The sequence below is a fragment of the Protobothrops mucrosquamatus genome, unplaced genomic scaffold, assembly GCF_001527695.2.
Source record: "Protobothrops mucrosquamatus isolate PMUCROS unplaced genomic scaffold, P.Mucros_1.0 scaffold812, whole genome shotgun sequence".
Taxonomy (NCBI): Eukaryota; Metazoa; Chordata; class Lepidosauria; order Squamata; family Viperidae; genus Protobothrops; species Protobothrops mucrosquamatus.
The window spans coordinates 26897-53602 of NW_015387075.1; the positions used below are offsets into that span (position 1 = coordinate 26897).

A 26706-nucleotide genomic window follows, 5' to 3' on the forward strand; every position below is an offset into this window, starting at 1 on the left:
CCCGCAGCAATGGCACCCCTGCCCTATTCCCTGCCTCACCCCACAGGATGAGCCTCCTGCCCACCGCCCCACCCACCAGAGACCCCCTGGATCTCCCCCATTCCTACCCAGCCTCCACAGGCGTCCCCCCACGAGCAACATCAAGGTGGCCATGCCCACCCCAGCTGTGTCCAGTTTGCCGTGTCCACTGCAGCCATGCCCACGCCCACCCCCCCCTGAGGGCACCACAATGCTGATGCGGCCCTGGCACTTTGCGATAAATAAATGGGTTTTGGGTTGCGGTTTGGGCACTCGTCTCTAAAAGGTTCACCATCACTGGTTTAATCTATTGCACCTTATTGGACTATTGCACCTAGAGCTTAATGTATTGCACCTTCTTTTAAAAATTAAATTTTATCCTAGTATTATCATAGTACTAATATTTTTAACAGTGCTGTGTGCAATTTTAAAATGTTTTTTTTCCCCAAGGATTGCCTACAGCCAGCCTTCAAAACAGAGACTGTTATATTTGCAATTTTAAAAATAACTTCAATAATTTTTTAATTGCAAGCAAGGTGTTATAATCAGACTGTGAGTTCAAGTCCTGCCTTAGCCATGAAAACCATCTGGGTGATTTGGGGTCAATAACTTCCAGTCCTATCCACTTCCCAGGGTTGTTGTTGTGAAGAAAATACAAGAAAGAAGGTGTATTGGATATGTTTGCCACCTTGAGTTGTTTGTAAAAAAGTAATAAATAATATTAAAAATAATAATCAGAAGCATTCTAGAAACAACTAGAAAATGTACTTCTGAAGCAATAGCAAATAAAGTTTTCTCTACACCAGAGGGGGGAAAAATCAAGCTCTTATCATTAGCTCCTTTTGAATATGAGCTGATAAATGTTAAAAATAAGAAGAAAAGGGGGGGGAATCAATTATAGGAAAGCTATACAACATTCACTTTATGTAAAGAATCTAAAAGTAGATCTCTTAGTCTATGGTTTATACAAGAATAGCAGATTTGTCAAAGGTTACTTTTGAGAAAAGTTGCCTCTGAATAAGACTTTAATTAACCCTTTCAATGAGTTTTATGGGGTCCAGAGAATCTTTTTGCCTTTGTACCCTTGCATATATTTCTACTTCTTTTTCCATAAAAGAGCCCTGCTGAAATAGAGTAAGACTCTATTTCCCCCATGTTTAAAATCTAGGGCTCCCTTGGTGTTTTCATTGTGATGGTAACAAAAAAGCAACAGTGCATCACATATTATGAAGGACTCTGCTGGAGAATCTGTTTATTTTGGGGAGAGGAAGATTTACTCTGCACCTCTAGTCTAGAAGCCAAGGTTCAGCTTATGGGATGCTTCCAATTTTTACTGGGTAAATTAAGGGATTTCTTCTAGCTTCCTGGCATGTTTTGTTTTCTTGAAGTATGGCAAGACTTAGTATGCTTTTAATAACATTAGCACCTCTCTGCTTGAAACATGTGAAAGCTTACAACAGTTATATTTTGTTTCCATGCCAACCAAAACTGTTTCACCGGCTAAACATACAGTATATTAATATACATTATTTTGATTTGGATGCATTTTCTTCAAACTCTTATAATTTGAATCTTGTATTCCATAAATGCTCCCTTTAATACCATCCAATTGTTAGGAAAACTATTTAATTCTGTGCCCATTTTCCTAGTATATTTGATGTAGTCTCAATGTATTTATGACAGTTCTACAGTTTAACACTAAATATCTAACAAATTGTACACATTTTGACCTAACAATTTTTTCCTATGGTGCAGAAATTGATAATACGCCTTAATTTATTATATACAAAACACTGGTGAAATGAGTTGACAAATTCCAACTTTTTTTTAAAATAGAAGTGTCTAGCATGATTCAAACTGGAACGAACATTGCTGTATACAATACTGAATTCAGGTTGGCCTGCATGGCGAGCCAAGCTCCTGCAAAACTCTTACAGCTTTTACTTTGAAAATTGTTCTAATAATTAGTCATCTAATCTATTTTGAAATACCCTTATATGGTTTATCTGAAGAAAAATGCTTTAGGGAAAATTCAAAAACAGTTTCCTAAATACAATTTGCCTAAATTTCTCAAAAATGTTGGATGTCCCACTTATTTTACTAGCAATGTTGTTTCTATTGTAATGTTCCTATTACAGGGATGCTCTAAACTTTATATTTCAAAGGCATCCCTTTATCACTCCCAAAATCACTTTATGTTAAAACACAAATGTGTAGATCAAGAGATAACTGATAATTGTTTGGAGAGATCATTATTTTGTTGTCTTAAACCCTATCAAATACCAGAGGCCATTGTTAGTATTATTACACTTGAAGCCAAAAACATATTGACAGAAGTTATGTTTTGCTAGGCTACCTTAAGATATTGTATTCAAAAGCATGGAAAAAGTGATTTTATTTTGGCTTTTATGAGATGCTGTAAGTTAATCTTTCTGCCTAAAGACAGACATAACACCACCTACCTCATAAGAAAGGGTTAAAATGGTTCAGTTCGGTATATTGTGTAGATATTCCTTTTAATAAAGGGCTCCAGCAGTACTTGGTTAATTATACAGTAGCTTTTCCTATTGAGCAAAATGCTTTCCATTAATTGAAATAGGATTGCTTCACTTTATTAGAAAAAAGTATAACAGGTATAAAGTTTTTATCCATGGTTTATTTTTTAATAGAGCAAGCAGATATTTTCTTGGGCAGCAGGCATGTGTGTGAAGGAGGTTGCCACTAAGAGGCAATATTGAGCAAAAGATATAGACCAAGCTAAATTATTCCAAGCAGTATCAAGTCTATTAATAAAAATAATAGGTGCAGATAATTTGATATAATTCTCCAGTTTTAACATGAAAACTGCTCTGATAGCTTTAGAGCTAGCTTTCAAAGACTGAGTACAATGCCAAAAATAATTTGTCCTGCATGTTTAAAATCAAAGTTTATTAAGTTTAATTAAAATATTTTAATGAAGAGCACAGAGATTATAAAACTAAAAAAGGACAAATTCTTGTAATTAATACTTATTCATGTATCATATGCTTTGTTAAAGTTAAAAATTATAGATATTCTAAGAGATAGAAAAAAGTTATGAAATTTGTTGAGAGTTTTGTCAAACTTTACTTATGTTGGGAATGGCTTTGCCTTAGCTATTTGTACTTTTTTCTTTTGCAATTAAAATATATTTTTAAAACTAGTGGATGTTGTTTGTACTCCAGTTCATAATAGGAATTATGGAGACGGAGAAATATCTAGAGAAGCAAAATAGAATTCACACTTACCCAGAACTAATTCTCATTGAACTGGATATATTTCTGAAGAGAAACGAAAAAGGTTGTAACATATGTTGACAGAATATACTGCCATTTTGAATCAGTTGAATAAAAATCTACATTTGATACAGGGGAGTATCTAAATATCAGAGATATTTCCTTATATAAACAAAGAAACAAAATGACCATCAGTGTGGGGGGGGGGGAGCAGTTGGAGAAAGAATGACATCCGTGAGGAAAACTGCACCCACACTCATCCTGGAGTACCCCAAGAGCTTACTCTCTCCAGGGAGAAAGAGGGCTCAGCCACTGACCATCGGCACCCCCCAGCTATTTCTACCTCGCCAGTAGGCATTCGAGTTTCTCCTTAATCCTTCTTTAGTTACCCACTGCCATTAAAGAGATTTCAGAGTTCAGCCTCTATTCTAAAGCAACCAAACGCTGCTCACCCATCAGGCCTTACTGCCAGCTGATTGGATGAGCAATGGCAGTGGGAGTAACTTCCTTCCAGCTTCCCCATTGATTTTGCTTGTGGAAAGCTGGCAAGAAGTGCCAGAAATCACTCCTCCTCCTCAACTGACCTGTGGAACTGCCTGCCACTTTGCTGGGGGGAGAGGAAACAATGGAATGAGCAATGGATGAGCAAAAAAATCAACGTGTGTGGGACCAACTTCCAACTGACTTTCCCATCGATGCTGCGTGTGGAAAGCTAGCAGGGAGCATCAGAAATCACTCTTCCTCTCCTTGGCTGACTGACAGGACTGCCTGCCACTTTGCTGAGAGGAAGAGAGGAACAAAGAGCTGCAGACTGCAAGGAAAACTGCATCTCACTCCCCATCCCAGTGTGTCCCAAGAGCCTACTCCCTCCATGGAGGAAGAGGATTCACGCATCAACTGCCAGTGCTTCCCAGCTAGCCTTACCTTGCCAGCAGACATCCAAGTCACTCCCTTGTCCTCCCCTCACCACACATTGCTATTAAGAGATTTTAGTTTTTAACCTCAGTTTCAGAGTATCCAATTGCCACTTACCTGTTGGGCCTTGCCACCAGCTGAATGGGTATAGCAGTGGGAGCAGGAGCAACACCTGACTTCCTGCCAGCTTTTCCATTGGTTTTTCATTTGGGAAGCTGGCAGAGAGTATTGGGAATCACTCATTCGCATCAGCTGACCTGCAGAACTGACGGCCACTTTGCTGGGTGGGGAGGGGGAACAAAGGTAACTGGACAGCAAGGAACGCTGCTTCTCCAGTCTCCATCCCAGTGTGTCCCCAAGGGCCCCTCCTCCAGGGAGAAAGAAGGCTCGCCCCTCAATCACTGGCACCCCCAACTAGCCCTACTCACCAGCAGGCATCCACGTTGCTCCCTTGTCCTTTTCTTGTTACCCACCAGAGATTTACATTTTGGCCTCTGTTCCAAAGCAGCTAAATGTTGCTCACACAACTAGCCTTGATGCCAACAGGTTAAATGCAGGGGCCAGAGGGAGGGAGGGAATAGGACCAATATATGCCCCTCCCATCTTTCCTTGTGCTGCACAATGGACATGTTTCTGCTTAGTGTAGTCAGAAGCCCAGTGGTACCGAAGCAACCACAACTTTGCTAAATGTGTTGTTTTCCCCCCTCACTTTTGTCAGTACTCTTAATTCACTGACCTATATATACTAATAAAAGGCTTGAATTTATATCTTGAATTAGCCACTCATTTTCAGATGACTTTAACATGCTCCTCATTAGGCTAAGTTACTGAGAAAAGTCAGAGAAGGTGCCACTGTTCTTGAAAATTAGAGATGGATTTTCTCTGAAATAATGGATGGTGCTAGCACACCAAAAAGCAACATGGAAAGGGTAGTATGAAGTTATAGAGACTCTTTTGTAAGCGCCATGGGGCTTAAATCACCATTTTTCTTAACATATGTGTGCAAATATGTGTATTACACGTGCAAATCCCAAAAAATCAGGTTAATAACATATAACATGGCTTAATCAACCTCATATAAGTTCATCAGGAAAACATAGCCATAGCACTACTTTATAACTGAAGCCAACTTGTATTATTGCCTGTAATTAATGCATTTAAAATTTCATTAATAAACCAACGGTAAGACTTGATTCATACAGTGCGTTAAATCATAGTTCAGTTTGATTCTGGCTTTAACCCTGGTCTCTCATATAAACTATAACTGACTGCGTCAAACACATTATGACATAAATGATTTTTCACCAATCCCAATTCAGAAAAAAGAACCACTTGGATTTCTGGAAGGATCTTTATTGTTGATAGGGTAGTATAACAAACTTTTGAAAGCCTACCAAATTCTCTCAAAAACCTATGCTTAATGTGATTAAAGCAGTTACTTGAGTCTTTTTTCTCCTATGATCTCTCTTCTGTAATGGCTGTTTCTTCCCTTAATTGTCTCACTGCCTCCTTTGTGTTCCCAAGATCTTTTAAAAATTCCACTCCGTTTATTTATTTTGAGCTTCAGATCCCATTTCTATAATCTTGATAGATTGGAAAAACTATGGAAAATATAGGAACCCCCCAAATATTATGAACATGGGGAAAAGAAATAATATATATTAATATAAGATAGGTGTATCTGTGATGGTTTAGCACATGTAAAAAGAATATTGGGAATAATAAACTGAATCATAAACTGAACTTGAGTTGACAGTGTGGTATCATTGCTAAAAATGAAAATGTATTGATATAATACAGTCTGTAGCAGGAAAAATATTATTTTCCAATAGAATATATTTAGTATTGGTTAAACACTATTTCAAATATTAAGTTCAATTCAACCCATTAAACGTATTTTAAGAAAGGTTCAGGTAGTCTTCGACTTATAACCAAGTTTATTTTGCTAAGCAAGATAGTTGTTAAGGGAGTTTTGTCCCATTTTGTAACTTTTTGCCAAAGTTGTTAAGTGAATCATGTGGTCGTTAAGCGAATCAGACTTCCCTCATTAACTTTGCTTGTTGGAAGCTGGCTGGGAAGATTACAAATGGTGATTACATGACTCAGGGACAGTGCAGTTGTCATAAATACATGCCAGTTGCCAAGTACCCAAATTTTCATCATGTGACCATGGGGATGCTGCAATGGTCGTTAAGTATGACAACTGGTCATAAGTCACTTTTTTTCAGTGCCGTTGTAACTTCAGTCGCTAAACAAATGGTTCTAAGTCATGGACTACCTGTATAGGCAACAAGAATGTTCAGTGTACTAGAAATTAAGTCTAACAAAGAGTGTCTGAAGAAACTGATTATTAGTCCACAAAAAATATGAATAGGTTGAGACATAATAGCAGTTTTCAAATAACTGAAAGTGTCATACAGAAATAGATTGAGAACTGGAAGTAATATTTCAAATGAATGTTAGTTCTTCCTAACAATAATATCAATTTGACAATGAACCACTTACCAAAAGCGGCGATTAACTCCCATTCACAGGATGTTTTTGAAAGACAGCTGGATAACCACATGGTACAGGATTTGGATTTGGATTCCAATACAAACAGGAGGTCAGGAGGTCGACTGTTAATAGATTAAATTGTTGCTTCCAACTTTATGATTTTATGGTTTTTCCCCTCTTACTTTAGACAAAGGGTTCTTTGGGTTTTCTTGCTAAAATTAGAATTCATGTCAAAGATACCAGATCAGTTAGTTTGATCTATTAATCTCAAGAATTATAAGTGGTGGTTAACAGCAATAGCTGTAAAATTAATAAGAAATAAAATTTGCAAACTCCCTCCCCCCATTTATTTGAGCTTTCAACCAATGCAATAATAAATACAGCAGCTGGAAAAAGATCCAAGGCCACATTCTCCTTTTGAAAAACTGTAAAGTTATAAGGTATGTATCTCTCTTGTATTTTTCCCTACATCTGTACAAGCTGTTTTAGTAACTGTTGTACAAGAATCATATATTTTGTAATATTTATGTTGGGAACACTACAGTCTGATATTTAATATGTATATGAAATTATTTTAAAAGGTTATAAAATAGAATTATGCTGAGTCATTACAAAACATGATTGCACAATAAGAGCACTCAAAATGTTGTACAACTGATTCATCTGTTATTGTCTTTAACAAGCCAAACGTATTGGAAGTGTGATCTGCCCTGCAGTTGAGTTTAAATAGGTACCATCTGGGCAAAATTTATACACCATTCAGCATTACATCATTCATTATAAGAAAAGACAATAACATTTTTATTTCATTTACCATCTACTGTTTTCCTTAGAAATGGTAGTCCTACAGGAATCTTTAAAGAAAACCAATGACTTCAGCCATATCATTGAAGAGGTACCGAAGTTGCATTTTGAAAGAAATACATCAGAATCTAAACCATGATGTTTTAGAAAGCAACACCAACCACATACCCATTCTTCGCAACATTTAAACAGTAAGAACTACATTAATACCAGAACATCATCCCAAGAAGCAAAGGCAGGGACCACTGCATGCCACTAGGTTTCAAAAATAATAATAAAAAATCTAGAACCTTTGCAGTGAAGGGGACTAGACCATACAACTGAAACATTCATCCATTCAAACTACAAATCTAACTTACATAACTTAAATTATATAAGTTTGCTTCCCTTTTGGAAAAACAAAACAATGTTTACAAAGCAGGATTCCAGAGAAAAACATTCTAGTGTCCTTCCCTCACTGTAATTTGTTCAATTTCCAATGAAACTCTACATATGGATCTTACAAATATATACTGACATCTGAATCCAGAATTTGTGGAATCACTATTTTCAATTAACAATCAACAGAACTTAAATATGCAAGTTATTTTTTCACATTTATTTTTCAGTTTTAGTGCAATTTTGTTATTGTTCTGTGAATGCTCAAAACAGTGACTGTGTGACAAACATTTGGGCAATACATTTTTCTACTAAAAACTTTGTTCTGAAAGAAAATGGTCTATGAAGCAGTTATAGCAACAGCTAGATTTAGCAAAGGTTGCAAAAAAGTTCCTTTTTTTCTAGTAAAATATATTTTCATTCAATCAAACTAAGAGGCAACAATGGAGGAAAATTAGAGAATGCAAAAAGCACTGATGTAATTTCCTTCCCTAAAATTATGTTTTACAGTAACCAAAACAACAAAGAAAAGTTGTTAGAATATAGGGATTCAAAACTACTACTTCTGATAACCTTTTGTGGATAGCATGGTAAGTTGTACAATTATTTCATTAAATTGAGCACTGATATCTTTAAAAAAGTATTCTTGAGCACTAAATATTTTATGTTGTTTTACAAAATTCAGTTTTAGGACTGACATTTATTACCTCAGCTTCTATGGCAGTGAAGAAGAAAACTTGTATCATTAAAACAAACTTGAATTAACCGTCAAAGATACAGAATAACAAATAAACAATTCCAAGGAATATTTAAATAATCAGCTAACAAAATGCTATTAGTATGTCTGAAAAATACCAAAATATGGAGAACAGGCGTATTTATTACACAGTAGAACTTCATAACTGAACTATCAGAAATGTTTAGAAAGAAAGAAAAAGTTTAATGACTACTTCCATTAGCTTTCCATTGCACCATGTATGTTAGGATAAATTTCAAGACTTCTGCTTTGATTACCCTTCTTAAGATACTGAAAGAAAAAGTTTTGCTTTAGAAAGTTAAGATTCAAAAATGGGACATCCTATTTGGTCCGCATAAAAATCATATTCATATTCATCTGATATATTTTAATAGGACATATTAAATTACAAGTTAAATGTAAAATTCAAGAGGTTAGCTGCAAAAAAAGACAGGAATACTAAAGAGCATTTTCCACCATTTACTCTCATTATCAAAAATATTTTTCAACTCTTCTTGCAAAACAGAAACAAAAAAACATACTGAACACTTACATCACATTCTTCTTCCTATGGCTTTAACCCTCCCCCCACACCCTGCCCCACCCACAGAAAAGACAGGGGGGAAAACAAATCTGAAAGTCAACAAAATAATTATTTGCTCACATTGACATAAAATGACACCTGGTACACTATAGAAGAAAAAGGAGACATCACCCAACCAGTATCCAAAACTTTTTGTCTTATTTTTAGACCTAGTAACCATCATTGTACATGCTTTGTGCCAAATCCAACATATCTAATGTTACAGTTCATTAGCAATATTATCCAGTTAACAATTAGATGGCAAACATAAATGTGTTTAAGAATCTATGGTATAATGTCTTTTTATAACAGCTGCTGAAATATTGCTGTAAATCAGAACATAGTCCTTTATAAAACAAGATAACAAAAAGGGCAAAATCCAGTGTTGCAAAAGAAATCTTTGACTTGTACAATAGGACATTTCCTGACGACAGTCTTCCCTCCCTCCATAGGGTTGTAAGGAAGAGGTTTAATTGGATACAACCCAATATTTTCTGTTCTAGTCAGCCCATACTTTATGCAAAATAAAATAAAGAAGTATTAAACACTAATCGTAATTCGTAAAATTGATACGAATTAACATATTTTCAATGTGGATTGACTTTTCCAATGGTGTAACTTAGAATTAATTTCAAAATCCTGCTTAATCAGCAGGTTTTATATCAGCTCTTTAAGGATATCAACTAAGAAAACCTCCATTCTTGACACATTCTACTCTTGCATTGTAGGATTTAATCCAGGAGCCTGCCACAAATATAAATTGGGGAAAACCAAGGGCCTAATCTTGGAACAGATATGGTAATTTCAAGTGAAAACTATGTTTTGACAGTGTTACATGCCTTAAACTGCAAGAATGTGCTAATAGCTGTCAGATTTTAAAATCTAAAATATAATGATGTCTCAATAACTTTGGCATAAGACTTAAAACCATTTTTATTTTTTAGCCAACTAGCATAACAGAGTTAAAAAAATACAGTATCTATTTCATAATGAACTCAGCAAAAATATCCCGATGATGAATGTTAAGTTTATGACATAGCATGACACAGATTAATGATATCAATCTGTAAAAAAAAGTGTGAAATTAAAAAACAGGAACAACTTTTTCTTTTCCAAAAGATGATCAAGCTTTTGAACGTCTTGAGTGATATCAACTGAAGCTAAAGTCCAGTATGATCATTTCTTGGTTTCAGGTCAGCATACAGTAGCTGGACAATTATAGTAATATCTTTTATTTCTGAACAAAGTTTAGGTGCTGAATTATTAACTTCCCTATCCACAAATAATGTGGTATTACAAGATTGGCTGTTGAAGTTTTTATTAGTTTAGCATGTCATTTTTCTTGCAATGATGATACTGAACATGGATACATCATGTATTAGCACAACTGTGATGGACTGACTAGAAATAATTTCCGTATATTAAATCAATTTCTGATTAAGCACAAAGCATGAATTGGTACAACAAGGTCAGTATATGCCAAAAAAGTAGTTCTGTATTAAAAATCATTTACATTAGGATTTGATCTCAAACTATGAGATGTTGTAAGAACTAAAGACTGTTTTGGGATAATTCCGCAATTACCAGCAAACTATTTCCCTGACACTAACACACAACATAGCAATGAAAACACTTGATACAAGTGATCTATATGCAGGAGCTCCGGCAAGTTAAAGAGAACCATAGCTGCCTTCAAATTGTAGCAGTCCCCTTACTAAAGGAGGGGAGAAAGAAAGACTCAGCAGTCATATCTCATGTCCATAGCTTCATCCAAGTTCTTATCATCGTTTGTACTGGCAGCTAAAAATGTCGTTACCGGTGACCCTGTCATATTAATTACACTGGTACTTGTGCTGGCATTGCGCACCGCAATGCTGGTCACATTAATGCCCAAAGTAAGCCTAGTCTGCTCCAAAGCTTTTTCTGGCACTGCAAATGCTTCCAATTTCTTTTCCCCATTAGCCATATATGAATTTTGGCAGCCACGGCATATGCAGTCTAAACAGGCTTTGCGATTTGAGTAGCAAGGGCAGCGCTGGCCACGACATGTAAGAACACTTGGATTTTGTGTAGCTCGGCCACATTTGCACCCCTTTTTCTCTTGTGCCTTTTTGTACACAGTTTTTGTTGGACTTCCTGGCACAACGTGACTGCTAGGATTTTTTTCTTTCGACTTTTTTAGCATTCCTGATTTAGATTTTGGATGAGATTTCTTGGTGGTATGGTCTATATTTTTTTTCATGCTTTTATTTGATAGTAGTACAGTTTTACCTATTTTAGGAGCAGTACCTCCATTAGGTACAGCTACTATTGACTGCAAAGACATCTTTGATTCCTGCTTCATCATTACTGGAGCTGAGGCCCCCAATGTTGGGCCACAAAGAATGCTAGAAATTGGAATATGCTGAAGCTTTTCACTGTCACTTTCTGATCGTGATCGCTTTCTGTTTAATTTTGCTACCTTAGGTGTTGCAGCTGTACATGAAATCCCATGAGGTGAAGCATCCACTGATATATACACATTGTGGCTAGTTGGTGGGGGTGAAAGCTGCAAAAATGGACCATTTGTTAAATTGGTTTCCAAGCTGTGCTGTAGATTAGGGCTACATACTCCTGCATTGGAGTCCAAACTCCGTAGCACTTCCTCAACACTAAGTAAAAGAGGGTCACCAGGTTTGATGTCTTCACTGAAACCATGAATATCAATGCCGGTTGCACACAAGTCACCAGGGGAAACTATGTCACACATAGGCTGAAGACTGCTAGAAATATCTTCAGTTTTTATGTATTGTCCAGGATTACATATACTGACTGTATTTGCATGTTCAGGAGATGGAATATTTACTCCAAGTTTATCTACTGAGAGCCCATTACAACTGGGCAGACCATTAACAGTGGAGCCTTTTACATCACAATCATAGGTGCTTTCAGGTATAGAACAACTTGTTGGAGGCTCGTTAGCATACTCTGAAGTTGAAGGTGAAGGGGAACGGATCAAACACATTGCCAAGGCTTCATCAGATGCTTTTTCTGTGTCAACACTGAGTGGGGTGCCATCTTTAAGCAAAGTCAAAAGATCTGGGGAACTGTCAACAGCTTGCTTAATATCTCGTCCTAATGGCGTTTGTATTATGTACTCACATAGTTTTTTATAACAGTTCACCAGAATGCTTAACTGTTTATTTTCTTCAAACTGCTCATAGTCTTTGCACCAACTACATGATGGTTTCATCATCATCTTCTTGCCTTTACAGGTTTTACAGACATAATGTTGACATGTAGAGTTGGTGGGTGCAATTGGATCTTGTAGCAGATTTCCTAAGAGGAAAAAAAAGGAGATTATAAAAACTCAAGAGTAATTTAAAAATTGTTTTTCAACAACTAGAAAGTCTGTGTAATGCCACTGCTGTATGTTTTAGCTCAGGGGTAGTCAACCTTGGCTCTTTTATGACTCGTGGACTTCAACTCCCAGAATTCCTGAGCCAGCTAAGCTGGCTCAGGAATTCTGGGAATTGAAGTCCACGAGTCATAAAAGAGCCAAGGTTGACTACCCCTGTTTTAGCTGATCAAGTTAATAGCAACATTTGGCGTATCATCAACCTATGACAGCACATACTTTCAACTTCATTGTCAATGCTCGAGTATTTTCAATATTAGAGCAAGATACAAGAATTTCTACAATTCCATAATAACATTTGATTGTTCTAGATTGAATGATACAAGGCTCTTCCAATAAGTTTTCTGATTAATTATGTGATATAAACCTTAGTTTAAACTTTTTTAAAAAATGATTAAAATCTTATATTAAGTTTAATAAATAAATACTAAATAGGCATGTGACATAATTCCGTTTTAGTGAAGTATGAATTTTGAAGACATCATTTATAATATTCCTAATTATAAGGAATTGGGAAGAATAGACAAATTTGATCAAAGCAACAGAAGCAAAACATTTGTCAATAAACCTTAACCACCAAGAGAGAAAAAGTATGTATTCTATACTATAACATTTAAAAGATGGCCAAATTGTATATATGTGTGGAAGGGTGGCTATGCATGTGCACACGTATATTTAAAATATTAATATTCCTATGGAGCCTTCCAATACTTCAAATATAAAGTATAAAGCAGAAACAGAGAAACTGGCTATGCATTGCACATACTACTTAACTACTGAGCCATTATCTATGCCCATTCTGGACACAGAGAATCCCCAATGCTGAAAATATCAATAGCGGGAGAATAAATTATTGTTATCTCACTGTACAGAGAACATGTTTCATTGACCCTACTCATAAGGCAACTAATAATAAGAAAAATGATGAGCAATAGTCAGTAGCTTCACTTATTAAAAGTAAACATGTTCTATGCAGTTTTTAATAGCTATTGGTAGGAAGTCTTTTGATTATCCATAGGGAAATCTCAGGTAAATACAACATTTAGTCAGATCTTAGAGAAAAGCTTTAACATATTTTTAAAGTTAGCAAGTAAGAACTTTTGCTTGTTCTAAATTCTTGCATATTTTTACCACTGAACATTAGTAGAACTTCATGTGGATCCTCTGAATAATGCCCCAGTGACAAAGTTTTCCAACATGTGATATGCCAATGTGAAAAGGTAATTACTCCCTTGGATTTAGTAAAAGAGTGTGCCACCTCTATCTGCAGTGATTGCAATTAAACATTTCATGTAATAGATAATCCATCTTTCTACTGGTGTGTAGGGATTTCCCCCTATTTCTCCATTGTAAACTGTTTCAGGTCGGTAACATTTGATGGTTTTCTAGCATAAACTGCTTGTTCTTGCTACAAATTTCTTTGGAAATTGGGTCTGAAGTTGGATTTGGTCATTTAAAAGCAATTAATTTGTTGTTCTCCAGCCATGCCATATTACTGTAATTGCTAGACAAATCATAGAAAGATGTGAGTTTTTTTTTAAAGTTTTTTTCTCTCACTAAACAAATCTCCTAGCCACCTATGTAACATACTAGGTAACATTATCCACAGAGCTACGTACATCTTCCAATTCTAGTGCATTTCCTTCTTCTTTAAATTTTAAATTAAAAAATTAAAAACCTTTTAAATTGAAGCTATATTTATTGTATGAGTATGTCCTTAATTTCCGAAATGTTATCAGATTTATTATTATGACTTGGTCAATACATATTTGAGCTAGATGTAGTTTTTAACTGATATTGAAAACAATGGAACACTAAGGATATATTATATTTGTTAATGCTCTCTCCCTTTCTCATTACACAGAATTGGTAATTACTAAGGCATTTTTCTTAAGGTTGTGCTCTGAAGTTATAGATTCATAACCTGATAAAGAATGAAAATATTTGTATTGGTTTTTAGACTAATCAGAGGAGGACATAAGGAACTATTGCTTCCCGCTGAAATCAGATTAGTTCCAACCCTTTTGACGTTTCAGAAGTCCCACAAAACCTGGTTATGTTATCAGGCCTGGGGCTCCCAGAGAACTAGAGACATGCTTAGATAGCTGGATTGTTGAGGTGGACATTCTTATCATTTCTCTGCCCAGGGTTTTTATATTGTTTTTATAATATTTATTTTTAATGTAGATTTTTATATTTATTATCTGTTGTTTATTTAATTGTTGTACAACGCCCAGAGTTGCTTTAGATGGGCAGCTATACACATTTGAATTTTGATTAATAATATTGCTGTTTTATAACTCAAGTTGGACATTTAACAAATGTCATTCTTGAGTTTGTAAAGGTTAAGCTCCAGCTGCATCCAAATTTCCATGCATCTTAGGTACCAATGGAACTTTATGAGCTTTTTGATTTAATAACTTGCAGTGTAATAGCCTCTCTTTTTAGATTTTATTCAGTGTAAACTGTTATTAAAATACTGAGTATTATTAATAAAAATAGATGAGAAGCACACCAATATATCCTTTATTCAATCATTACATATTCATTAGATTATTTATCTGTTATCTGTTTATGAATAATTTATTAGATTTACAGTATATTCCAACTTTCATTTATGAGCTTAAGGAGGCATATTAGTCCTTGCTTAATAACCATTTGCTTAGTGACCATTTGAAATTACAATATACCCCAAAAAGGTACTTACGACCTAGATTCGAAGTTCTGATGTCCGCCCCCCAGTCACATGATTGCATTTTGGGCACTTGGCAACTGGACTGCATTTACAGTTGTTAGCAGCATCCTGTGGGCACATGATTAATTTAGATTTTTTGCCAGAAATCAGTGCTTATTTCCAATTTCTGGCAAAAAACACCCATTGCAAATAATGGGTTTGCTTTATGACTGCTGCAAAAAATGCTGTAAAACCAAATCAGTCACATGACTCAAATTACAACCATAATTCTTATCTAATCCTTATGCTTATCTAATCTAAACTAATCCTTATGATTGTAAGTCAAGGACTACCTGTGCAGCTCTCCTTGCTCTCATTTTCCTTCACAACCCTATGAAGAACATTAGCCTGAACAACTGCTTCTCACAACAGTAATAAACTACAGGGAGTCCTCGACCTATGACCACAATTGAGCCCAGAATGTATGTTGCTAAGTGAGAAATTTGTTAAGTGAGTTTTGCCCCATTTTACAACTTTTCTTGCCGCATTTGTTAAGTGAATCACTACAATTGTTAAATTGTTAACTGTTGTTAACTGACTCTGGTTTCCCCATTGATCACAAAAGGTGATCACATGACTCCGGGACACTGCAACCGTCATAAATACGAATCAGTTGTCAAGCATCCAAATGTAAATCATGTGGCCATGGGAATGCTGCAATGGTTGTAAGTGTGAAAAATGGTCCTAAGTCACATTTTTCAGTGCCGTTGTAACTCTGAATGGTCACTAAATGAACTGTTGTAAGTCGAGGACTACCTGTAGACCAGCCTTGCATATGCACAAATTAATATAAAAAACTAGCACTAACAGAGTAGCTTCTTCCTTCGATCCTTTACAAAGCTCAGCTACAGCAATACAAGAATGGCAGTTTTTCTTCCCCAAAATAAACCAGAGTGGCATGACCAACCTGGCCTTAGTAAGGTACATGCTCACAGCCATTAGCACTCCATACTGCTGGTATTGGTCTTTCCCCCCACAGATTCTGCTCAAATAAAATATAATTTATTTCCTTGTTTATTTATTTCAATTCAAAGGCTGCACATCTCAAATTCAGAATTCTTAGTGGCTAATAGCTAAAATCAGCATAAAAACCATAAAAAAACAATAAATGACAACACAAATATAGACCACAATAACCACTGACTAGCCCAACTCAAAGTACAGGCTTTAGGCTAAATCCTGTATTAGTCAGAATCAACAGTATTGCAACACTTAATCATTTAATTCAGTTGTTGTATAAGTATTGCCAAGAAATGAACAAGGAAGATGAACATGCATACCCATATACGTATTGGCCACAATTCTTTGGATATTTTATAGAATAAACATATAATATATAAAATCAAATGGAAATAGCAGAACCTCTGAGGTAAAATCAGTAGCAGCAATAATATATTCAACATATGAAACCATAATGATACTATATGACTAACACCTTCTTTGTTACTATCAGGTGGGAGGTCAAAAGAATAGGAAGGATGGTAGTGCCACAATAAAGCCTCTTTTGGGGTTATGAAATTTTATTATAACTAGAATATTGAAATATTACAATCTTCCCTGTTTAAATTAAACAATCTCAATATTTAATAAAGGAGATTCACCTTTTTTCCCTTCTCCCTTAATTCAAAAAGAAACATCTATTTGTAAAACACTTTTCCTAAAGAGGCAACTAAAACCACAAATTGATATAAATTCTAAGGCAAACTTTTAAAAGTATCAAGAATATTTGCTAATGCATGAATTTAAGCAATATTTACTTTATATTTTCTCTTATTTTTATTAAGAAATCTGTCCTCAATTGTTGGGAGCAGCAGAAAAAAATTGGAGAAGAAGAAGAGCTGGAGTGCAGAACTGTTGTGGCAGAAACAAGGAGACATTAAGCAACTCTGAGCTGATGAAATAACTATGTTTTGGGTCATTAACACTACCACAATTCTAAATCCTACTATGTTCAACGCAATAAACTCCCTAGAAATTCCTCAGCTTGTCAAGAATATAAAATCTAAGATCTAAACTGAGCTAAAGCAGTTATACTTACAGAAATCAAAAAATACATTGAAGGTTTTTTGTAAAAGTATTATGCGATACAGCCTTTACATCTTAACTTTTTTTCTAAGAATCATAAAATAGAAGGATCTAACCATCACTGCAAATAATTTAACCAAAGCATTGAACTCTACTGACTTTACAGTAGGCTGAAGACCTTACATCAGGGGGTATCAAACTGGCGGCCCGTGGGCCAGATGTATCACGCACAGGCCACACCCACCCCAGCTCTGTAAATGCAAAAAACATCGCAATACGCCATGATTCATCATGTGATGTGATCGAGTTTGACACTCGTGCCTTACACTGATCAGAAAATTCATGACCTCAAATTGAAGTTTATGTGGGATAATATGCAAGAATGCAATTATATGCAAATAAAGATTGTTCTAAGAAGACAGTAAGAGTTTGGTTCCTAGAATGAAAGATGCTGCTTTCTAAAATCTGCTTTCTATATAAGGTTATAAGAAAAGAATGTCAGTAACCATGTCAAAAATAAGCACATTAGGATTTTGGTTAGCTTGCTAACTCAAAAGCTACCTTTACAATACAAGACTTTTCTTGCCCTTTTACTATCACATCTGCTTAAGGTTCAAGGACATTCTATGAATAGAGACACCTGCTAGAGCTAAAGTGGTATATTGACTGTGTTTAAAAAAATGGGCTAATATTTTGTATAATCAGAGTTTCTTAAACTGCCCAGGTTTGCAGAATACGTTGATCCACAAACCAACCTCAAAAATAATTATGGGTACTAAAAAAAAAAAGAAAAGTAAATGAACAATTATTTTTTTATACAGTAAATCTCAGCTTAATAACCATTCAGGGAGATGGAGTGTAAGTAAATATTAATGCAGTCCAAAATGTAGGTATTTGCATCAATTATACAAATAATAAAAATAGATGCAAATAACAGAAGACAATTTATACAAACCATCTGGATTATTTCACATACAACAGACTTTTTTATTTTGAGGTAATGCCCAAATGGAAATTTTATCCACTATATTAGAAATCTGCTTACTACAGATCTGCTAAAATTGATGGTTTATTTCATTTATAACTGATTTTAAAGGGGAATCTTATGTTATTCTATTACAAGAGAGATTGGGGAAAATCAGGACTAAGCAAAACTAAGGATCTCTATTAGAGATGCCAAGCTGCTATGAGGCACTTCTATAGTAATAAATGGCTGTGACACTCAATATAAAAGGGTTGGTTTTTTTAAAAAACAAAAAACAAAATAAAAGTTAAATTGTCCCTTTCAACATAACTGTTATTTCTTTTAAAAACAGGAATTCAAAAAGGTGATAGAAATTGAAAATCCAATATATATAAAAAGCAATGCAAAACTTACATTATTTATTCATTCATTCAGTTTATATAGCTGACAATCTCAAATATGATTCATAAAAACAGAATATATTAGAAATAAACAACCCAGATAAACCTTCTAAAAACCAATTAAAACATTATTTGTAATGGAATACAATCCATACAATGATTGACAATACAATCAGCAAAGAGGCTCCATTCCATCACCACTGGATCTCCAGTCAGTATGACAAAGTATGTTTTGAGAGCCTTCTGAAAGGCGAGCAGGGTCAGGGCCACTACAGGTAGCCTTCAACTTACAACCACAATTGAGCCAAAATTTCTTTTGCTAAGCGAGAAGTTTTGTCCCATTTTACAACCACAGTTAAGTGAATCATTGCTATTAAGTTAGCAACATAGTTGTTAAGTGAATCTGGCTTCCCCATTGACTTTTATTGTCCGAAGGCCACAAAAAGTGATCACATGACCTCGGAACACTGCAACTGTCATAAATATGAGTCAGTTACCAAGCATCTGAATTTTGATCATGTGATCATGGGGATGTTGCAATGGCTGCAAGTGTGAAAAACAGGCATAAATCATTTTTAATGCCATTGTAACGTTGAATGGTCACTAAATGAACTGTTGTAAGTTGAGGACTACTTGTATAATTTGTGGGGGGGGGGGAGAAATGTTGTTTCAAACCGTAGATACTGCAATAATAAAGGCTTTTCTTCCAGCCCCAATTGGATAATTAGATGTAAGAGGGGAGAGGTGGTCTCTCAAATAATCTGGCCTCTTACAAAGTACAGCTTCATAAGTCATTACCAGCACTTTGAGTTCAACCTGAAAGCAAGTTATTTTGCATTTTACTTCAATAATTAATTCAATATTGCTAATTTTAAAATGTAATAGCCATGACACAAAATGACACATTAACATGAATTGAAGAAAATGTTACAACTTTTCACTGTTCAATAGAATTTCATGTTTGCATTCTGCAATCTTTATAACAGTCTCAATACTCTAAAATGTCTGTGGAAGTTTTCTTTTCTTTTGCTATCTAAGTACTAGGGTGACCTTATTCTTTTTTACACTATGTATTATGTCCTAATATTATTATATTCACTTACATAAAATTCCTTATAAGTAACATCTAGAATGTACAGTTTTATATTATTGTAACTAAGATTTGTTTACTGTCCAATTACAGGGATTCCAAGCAGTTTACAGCAACAAATAAAGGAAATACAGAAATGCCTTCAAGTTAGTCTTAACTCCTGGTGACTTGCTGGAAAAGCCTCTACAGTTCTCTTGGAAACATTTTTGGATATGATTTGCCACCGCTTTCTGCCTAGGAATCAGAGAGAGAAAGACTGACCCAAGGCCATCCAGATGAACTTGTGCTTAAGGAAGCACGAGAACTCTGCCAGGTTTTAACCAACATAGCAAACTGGTTCTCATATACAGATATGACTGGCCATAATATTTTAATTCTTGAATTATGCTAAAAAGAGGCACAAAACCTTGTAACACCTAAAAAAATATCATATGGGTTGGGGGAGGCAGTGTGGATTCACATCTATTTCACAAAATTTATGAAGTGTTACTCCGTACACATGGCTTAGAAGCAATGTACTGATATCACAGACTCTTCATAAAGTTGCGATACTGACAGCACAAAGTTTACATAAATAATTTTAGTGATAGTGCAAATAATCTGCATTTTAAATGAATGAAAACATCTACTATGAACAAAACCTCACACTCAAATCACCACAAATATTTAATGAATTTACGTAGGGCTGTAACTCAAACAATGTGAATCTGGGCAGTATACAAGAAAAAAAAACAAAGCCAAAATATAATCCATACAGCATTAAACACCTTTCAATGTATAAAATTAAGTAGCAAAGGGCTTAAACTCTGATTTACCCATTTATATCACTCTTTCTGTTTGAAGTTAGATACCTGCCACTTACAATTCAATATAGATTGTTACAAAGTTGAAATAATTTTCTGAACATTAGGGCCCCTAATCTGTTGTTCTACTTCATATTCTAAATTTAACATCATACATAGAAGTCACATACAACAAATTTATTTGTAATTAAGATACGCACTTTATGTTACAAATGCAAGGAAGACATCAAAAATGCATCCACCTAAAAAAAAGTCTTTAAATTAAGCATACAGCCCAATTTTGAAGGTTTATGAAAAGGTTACCTAGTCCGAATGATTTCAGAAACCAATTATACCGAAGAATTTAAATAACATTTCAGTTGTATATTTTTAAATTGTTACTCGAATCTTGCTTGGTTTGTTAAGTAATGGATGTATTCGCACATATATATCCATACGTAAGTTAACCACAATTTCTTCGATTAACCTATTTTTAGGAATTAACACGAAACACACTATAAGTACACGGGCTGAGTTTGCCTAGCACAAAAATGTTAGCATGTCGTTTTGTTTTATTAGATCGTGAAAATCCAGACCAGTTTCCATTTACAAAATCTTCTCCAAGGGCAAGCTGTTTAGTTGCGAAGCAGTTTCTAAAACCCGACAAAAGAGAGGGCAACTTTCAAAACTCCCGAGAGGGCTGAGGAAGCCCTGAGGGCAGGCGTCTCTCGGCTGACGAGGACCGTCCTAAAAGGCGGCGGCGGCGGCATTGCTCCCTGCCCATTTCAGTGGGTGTAACAGGGGAGGCGAGAGCGAGCTAGACAGACGGACTGACGGAGACAAGGAGGGAGGGAGGGAGGGAGGCGAAGGAGAGTGCCGGCTCGCCCGCGGCCCAGAACAATAGAAAGCGCCTCACTCACCGCACACGCAGCAGGAGAGCGACTGCCGGAAGTAGGGCAGCAGCTTGCCGATCTCGGCCAGGCACTGCGGATCTTCCCCGGGGCCGTAGTTGAGTACCAGGCGACTGGCGGAGATGTACAAGGCTGTAGCATTCACCGGGTTCATCGCAGACGCTGAGGCCAACGGCTCCGGGCTGAGAAGAAAGCGCGGCTCCGCGCCCAGGCAGGGCAAGCCGAGGGGCGGCTGCGCTCCTAGCCCCGCATCGACGCGCCGTCACAGCCAGGGCCGGGCCTGCTTTTCTCCACTTGCTTGCTCCCCCCGCCCCCGCCACTGCCCCCGCCGCCGCTCTTCCTTGCTACCAGCGGCGGCCGTCCACGGATTATTCCAGGCGGCCGGCCATGCCGGCCTTGCTCCCTCGCCCTCCCCGGGCGCCTCAGGCGGAGGGGAGGCCCCGCATCGGGGGGGCGGTGGCGGGATCCGCGAGCCCGGCGCAGGGCGACGGCCTGGGCCCGGCTCTGATAGGGGCGGGGGAGGCTGCTCCGCCTAGAGTTTCAGCGCGTCCATATTACCGCGGATTCCCTGCGTCTCTTCCGCGGAGCTAACGGCTTTGTCGCTCCCAGCCGCCCTCCGCGCAAGAGCCATCCACCACACGCCCAGCTCCAATGTCAATAGCAACCGTTAGCTCCAACCGTCACTGCGCAGCCATCACCGCGGCCGCTTAGGTTCAGTACTGCGCATGCGCGGCCATTCTCTACCTCATCGCACCCACCCCCTCCGCGTCCTCTTGAACACTACGGCCGCCGGGAGAGCAAGCAGGGTGGGGTTCCGTCTTGGGTTGCGCCCTCTCTGGGCCTCCGCTGAGGTTTGCTCCGCTATTCGGAAAAATAACAAGAGGCCGCCTCGTTCTCCGATTCGCTCCAGCAAAAGATCCTCAAAAGGCTGGTACTTGTCTGATATCCAGAACTACGGCTTCAATTTGTATCTTGCTTATTAGGATGGAAGGTTTGAGTGCATGATAATATCGCTTTGAACATAGACAGAGTGCCCTTGCCTCTCAATATGGAGGAATTGATGCATTCCTGGGTTGATCCCAGGAACTATTTACAACCAAATATTGCCGAAAACAGCTTAATTTAAGATGCAGTCGACCACAGCACTGTCTATGAGTTTCCGTAAATTACATACGGGGAGAAAAAGAATATAAAATGAATTAAATGTATGTACTTCCCATAGACAGTTGTCCTCCTCTGCACAATGTTCATTATGCAAAGAACCCGAAATTTATATTGAGACACACAGATTAATTCTAATAATCTGATTATCACTCTTCAAAAAAATAAATTCGAGGTCAGTGTACAACATCCAAACATCTAGATCCTGCATAACTTCAATGTCAGTGCATAGGCAAGTGAGAATAAAACATGTTACATTTTCTCTGGAAATTCTGATATGTGTCCAAAGTAGTTTAAGATAAAATTAAACCAAGTTACAAGAACAAATGCAATAAAATCTGAAAATATGTGTTGTTATGGCTTCATTTCCATAAAACAACTAACATGTTAATCTTGAGTCTGGCAAGTGTATAAATCACTGAAAAAATCTAGGGCTGTTATTAGAACCAATCTTGGCTCAGTCTAGGCACCAAAGCTGACTGGGTGACTTTGAGCCAGTCACTCTCTTAGCCCAACCCACCTCACAGGCTTGAAGGAGGAAGGAATATTATGTGTGTTTGCTACCTTGAGTTACTTTTAAAACTAAATAAATGTGGGATAAAAATAAATAAATAATACATATTTGCATAACAAGTTGTGCTGTTATCACCTTTAAAAATATACAAGGCATAGGATCTGGTTAGTTGTGGGACCACTTTTTCCCAAGAATATCTGCTTGCCCCACTCACTCCCAAAAGGAGATCATGCTCCAAGTTCCCTCTTTTAGATCTTGTCATCTTATGGGACGTGGGAAGTGTGCCTTTTCGGTGGCTGCCTTTGTTCTCTGTTACAATTTTCTCCAACTCTGCTCATCTTTAGGATAGCCATTAACACTTTGCTTTTCAACCAAGTATTTGGGGCCACTTGAGTGGAGTCTCCTTTTAGCTGTTTTTATTATGGTCGCTATTTATATTCTGAATTTCATATTCATATTTATTTGTGCCTGTTTTAACATTACATGGTTCTTTTCTGGTTAAAGCTTCTTTCTTGTACACTGCCCAGTCATATTGAGTTGTGGGGGGGTCTTATAAATCCACTAATATAAAAAATAAAGTTAATCATATTTTCTGTTTAGTGATATGTGTTCACTTGTAGTGATTCTGCAAAGTCCTTTTTTATGCCTTAGCATCATTTTTCTATATGACCTCTTGACATACAGCACTACTGTTGTCCTAGTTAATAAAACCTACTATTTTGGTCTTCATTTTGTATGTTTTTATAATGTGTACCTTTGAAAATGTATACTTTAAGACTATTTTTTCACATTTTAAAAACATTTTAGAACAGTTAAATTTATCTTCCAACTTTTGTTATTAAATACTATGCTATTCTGTTGTACCCATAACTTCTCTTAAAGTTATTTTTTAAAAATTCATTATCCTTGGTCAGCAACATAATTTTCTTCAATAGAAACTGAAGCCATCAAGGCAATGTAATAAAGATGCTTATATGCATAAAGGCAGATAAATTACTAGTTGTTAAAGCTATCTGAAGCCATTACTGTTTGAAGATTTCTTAATCTCATAATAGAATATCTCCATGTTGCAGTTCATGGTGCTATACAACCACCCATTTTTCTATTTTTACTCAGGAGACTACAATAAAGGAAGAATCAGCGTCACCTCAACTTTCAGCCAAAAAAAGAGGCTACTTTTTTTTCAGAGAAGCTTTGAAATAGTGGCTTTTTGTACATACAGTACATAGATGTGCTTTCATTCTTTTTTAAGATATTACTGAACATTTGTGCTCAGGAATTAATTTTGGTCCAGATCTTTTTCAGAGTGCTGCAGATGGCCTGCTAGGATTCAGTGAGGTCAGAGTTTAAAGATTTATGAGTTTCTTACTGTTTACATTAAAACAATTGCAGCGAGGCTTTCACGTTCAAAATACATCTGATTTCCAGGTTACAAACCACAAATATATAATCTACATAATCAGAATATATAACAACAATCAATAGAAGGAAAGGAAATACCATTCCGTCTTTTCTAGCAATCTAGCAATCTAGTAGCAGGTTACTACAATTATCAGTGCCATTGTTAGAAAAGGAGAAGCAACAATCCAGCAAGTTCACTGATATCCAGAAGAAATCATATTCCCATCTTTCCCAGCTGATAGGAATACTAATGCCATTCTTGTTGTTTCCTTGCTGCTATTAGCAGCAGAAAAACAGCCATTTGTTTCCCATTACCTTCTGGGAAAAGTAGGTGATGCTCAATCATCTAAAGCATGGGTGTCAAACTGCTGGTCTGCGGGCCAGATGGATCACGCGGAAGACGTACCCACCCCAGCTCCGGCAAGGGGAAAAAAGTCACGCTGTCATGACACGTCACGTGATGTGGCGAGTATGACACCCCTGATCTAAAGGAATAAGCACGAAATATTTCATAGACTAGCACTAGGTAGAGTAACCTTGAAGGCCTTGAAAAAGATACTTACATGCCATGATGTATCTATACTTACAAAGATCAAAGATTTTGCAGGCAGTGGTCCCCCTGTCACATTCTGTGGAAATTAAAGTTGGGTAGGCAAAGCAAGATAGGAAGAGTATTGATGCTTTTGAGCTTTGGTGTTGGAGAAGATGTCTGAGAATACTGTGAGCAGCCAAGAAAACTAACAAATGGATAATCAAATCAACCTAGAGTTCTCATTTAAGGCTCAAATTCGCAGGCTCAAATTATCCTACTTCAGACACATTATGTAAACACTTAGTTCCTAGAGAAGGTTTTAATGCTGGGAAAGGTGGAAAGAAAGAAGATGACCAGCAAAGGTGGATAGGCTGAATTACAGTGGCGATGAGTGTGGGTTAGACCTGAAGGAGTGGGTTAAGAACAGATCATCATGAAAAAAAATCTATGTGCTCAGTAAGAATCAACCAGACATCAATAAAGCAATGAATCCAGATAGCCAGAGTCGTAGTCTTAAGTCATTTTGCTACTAATGTTTTGCTTTCCAAGTGTTATTTGCCATACAACTTTGACTCTAAAGCAAAAATCGTCACAAATACCTCTCTATCTTTCCCTCAAGAAAAAACACTTAAGTGTAATAAACTGTTTCACTTTGCCTAATGATAAAGGTAGCTCTGGAGTTGATTGTTAATCTCATCAGTGATCTGCCCAAAATGTTATCACATGTATATAATTTTTATTAAAATTTTTGAAAAATATAAAAACTAACACAAAATAAAAGTAAGAAAAAAAGAAAGAAAAAGCAAAAATGCAAGAAAAGAAAAAATGAAGAAAAATAGAAAAAAGATATAAAGAAATGGCTTTCGATATTCTTCACATCAATTATATGTACACATTTATCAAATCTATATGAAATTTATATTTCAACTCTTTCTAAAATTATATATTACTCTTCTTTCTCTAAACTATCTAATTATTAACACCATACAAGTCCATTTTTTTCATTTTTGCAAAATCTTCTTAAGAGACTTCTAATCATCAATAAATGTACAATCTGATTATTATGGATAGTGATGACATTCACTACCTTTTCTAAAGTTTCATCCCTAGAATTCCCATTTCTTAAATATTTCCAGGCACTTTGTTGTTTATGTCTACACTAAATTTAACAATATTCTGCTATGATAATTTAAATTGCTTTACTGAGCTTGTTCTCTGAAAACCTTTAAATTACAGTTATCACCAGACACTTCTACAAATACAGAATTAATGTCAAAATATTAGTCTATTGTTTTCTAGATTCAGGATATAATATGCACTGGGGGCATGATATACAATATCTTGGCTTGGATTCTTACATTTCTTAGGGCACTTAAAAATATTGTGTCTCATGTATCATATAGCTCCATAGTCTGTTCCATTTTTAAAGTTATTCAGCCTTTTGACAATATTCAAAATGAAAAAGGAATGTTTCAGAAGTCTGTTGACGGGCTTTTTTTGAATTTTATATTTGATCTTTCAAATGAAACTTTTCCAACTGTATATTTTCTTATTTTAATTGAAATGGGGCTTTGATTTTTGGAACAGTATTACATAGCTCGCTTCTTTGG

General features: G+C 36.3%; 1 protein-coding gene across 1 annotated transcript; it reads right to left on the bottom strand.

The window, feature by feature from the left end:
* Nucleotides 1-8514: 8514 nt before the first annotated feature.
* On the bottom strand, nucleotides 8515-21642 carry MSL2 (MSL complex subunit 2). Its single transcript, XM_015818885.1, has 2 exons — nucleotides 21498-21642; nucleotides 8515-12502 (listed from the first exon to the last, which is right to left on the bottom strand). The coding sequence occupies exons 1-2, from the start codon at nucleotides 21640-21642 to the stop codon at nucleotides 10923-10925; spliced, it is 1725 nt and encodes a 574-aa protein (XP_015674371.1). The 3' UTR covers nucleotides 8515-10922.
* Between the last annotated feature and the right edge of the window lie 5064 nt (nucleotides 21643-26706).

Coding starts and splice junctions, on each gene's coding strand:
- MSL2 (XM_015818885.1), bottom strand. CDS start 21,642: ATGAACCCGGTGAATGCTACAGCCTTGTACATCTCCGCCAGTCGCCTG. Junction 12,503..21,497: donor GCTCTCCTGCTGCGTGTGCG/GTGAGTGAGGCG, acceptor TTTTCCTCTTAG/GAAATCTGCTACAAGATCCA.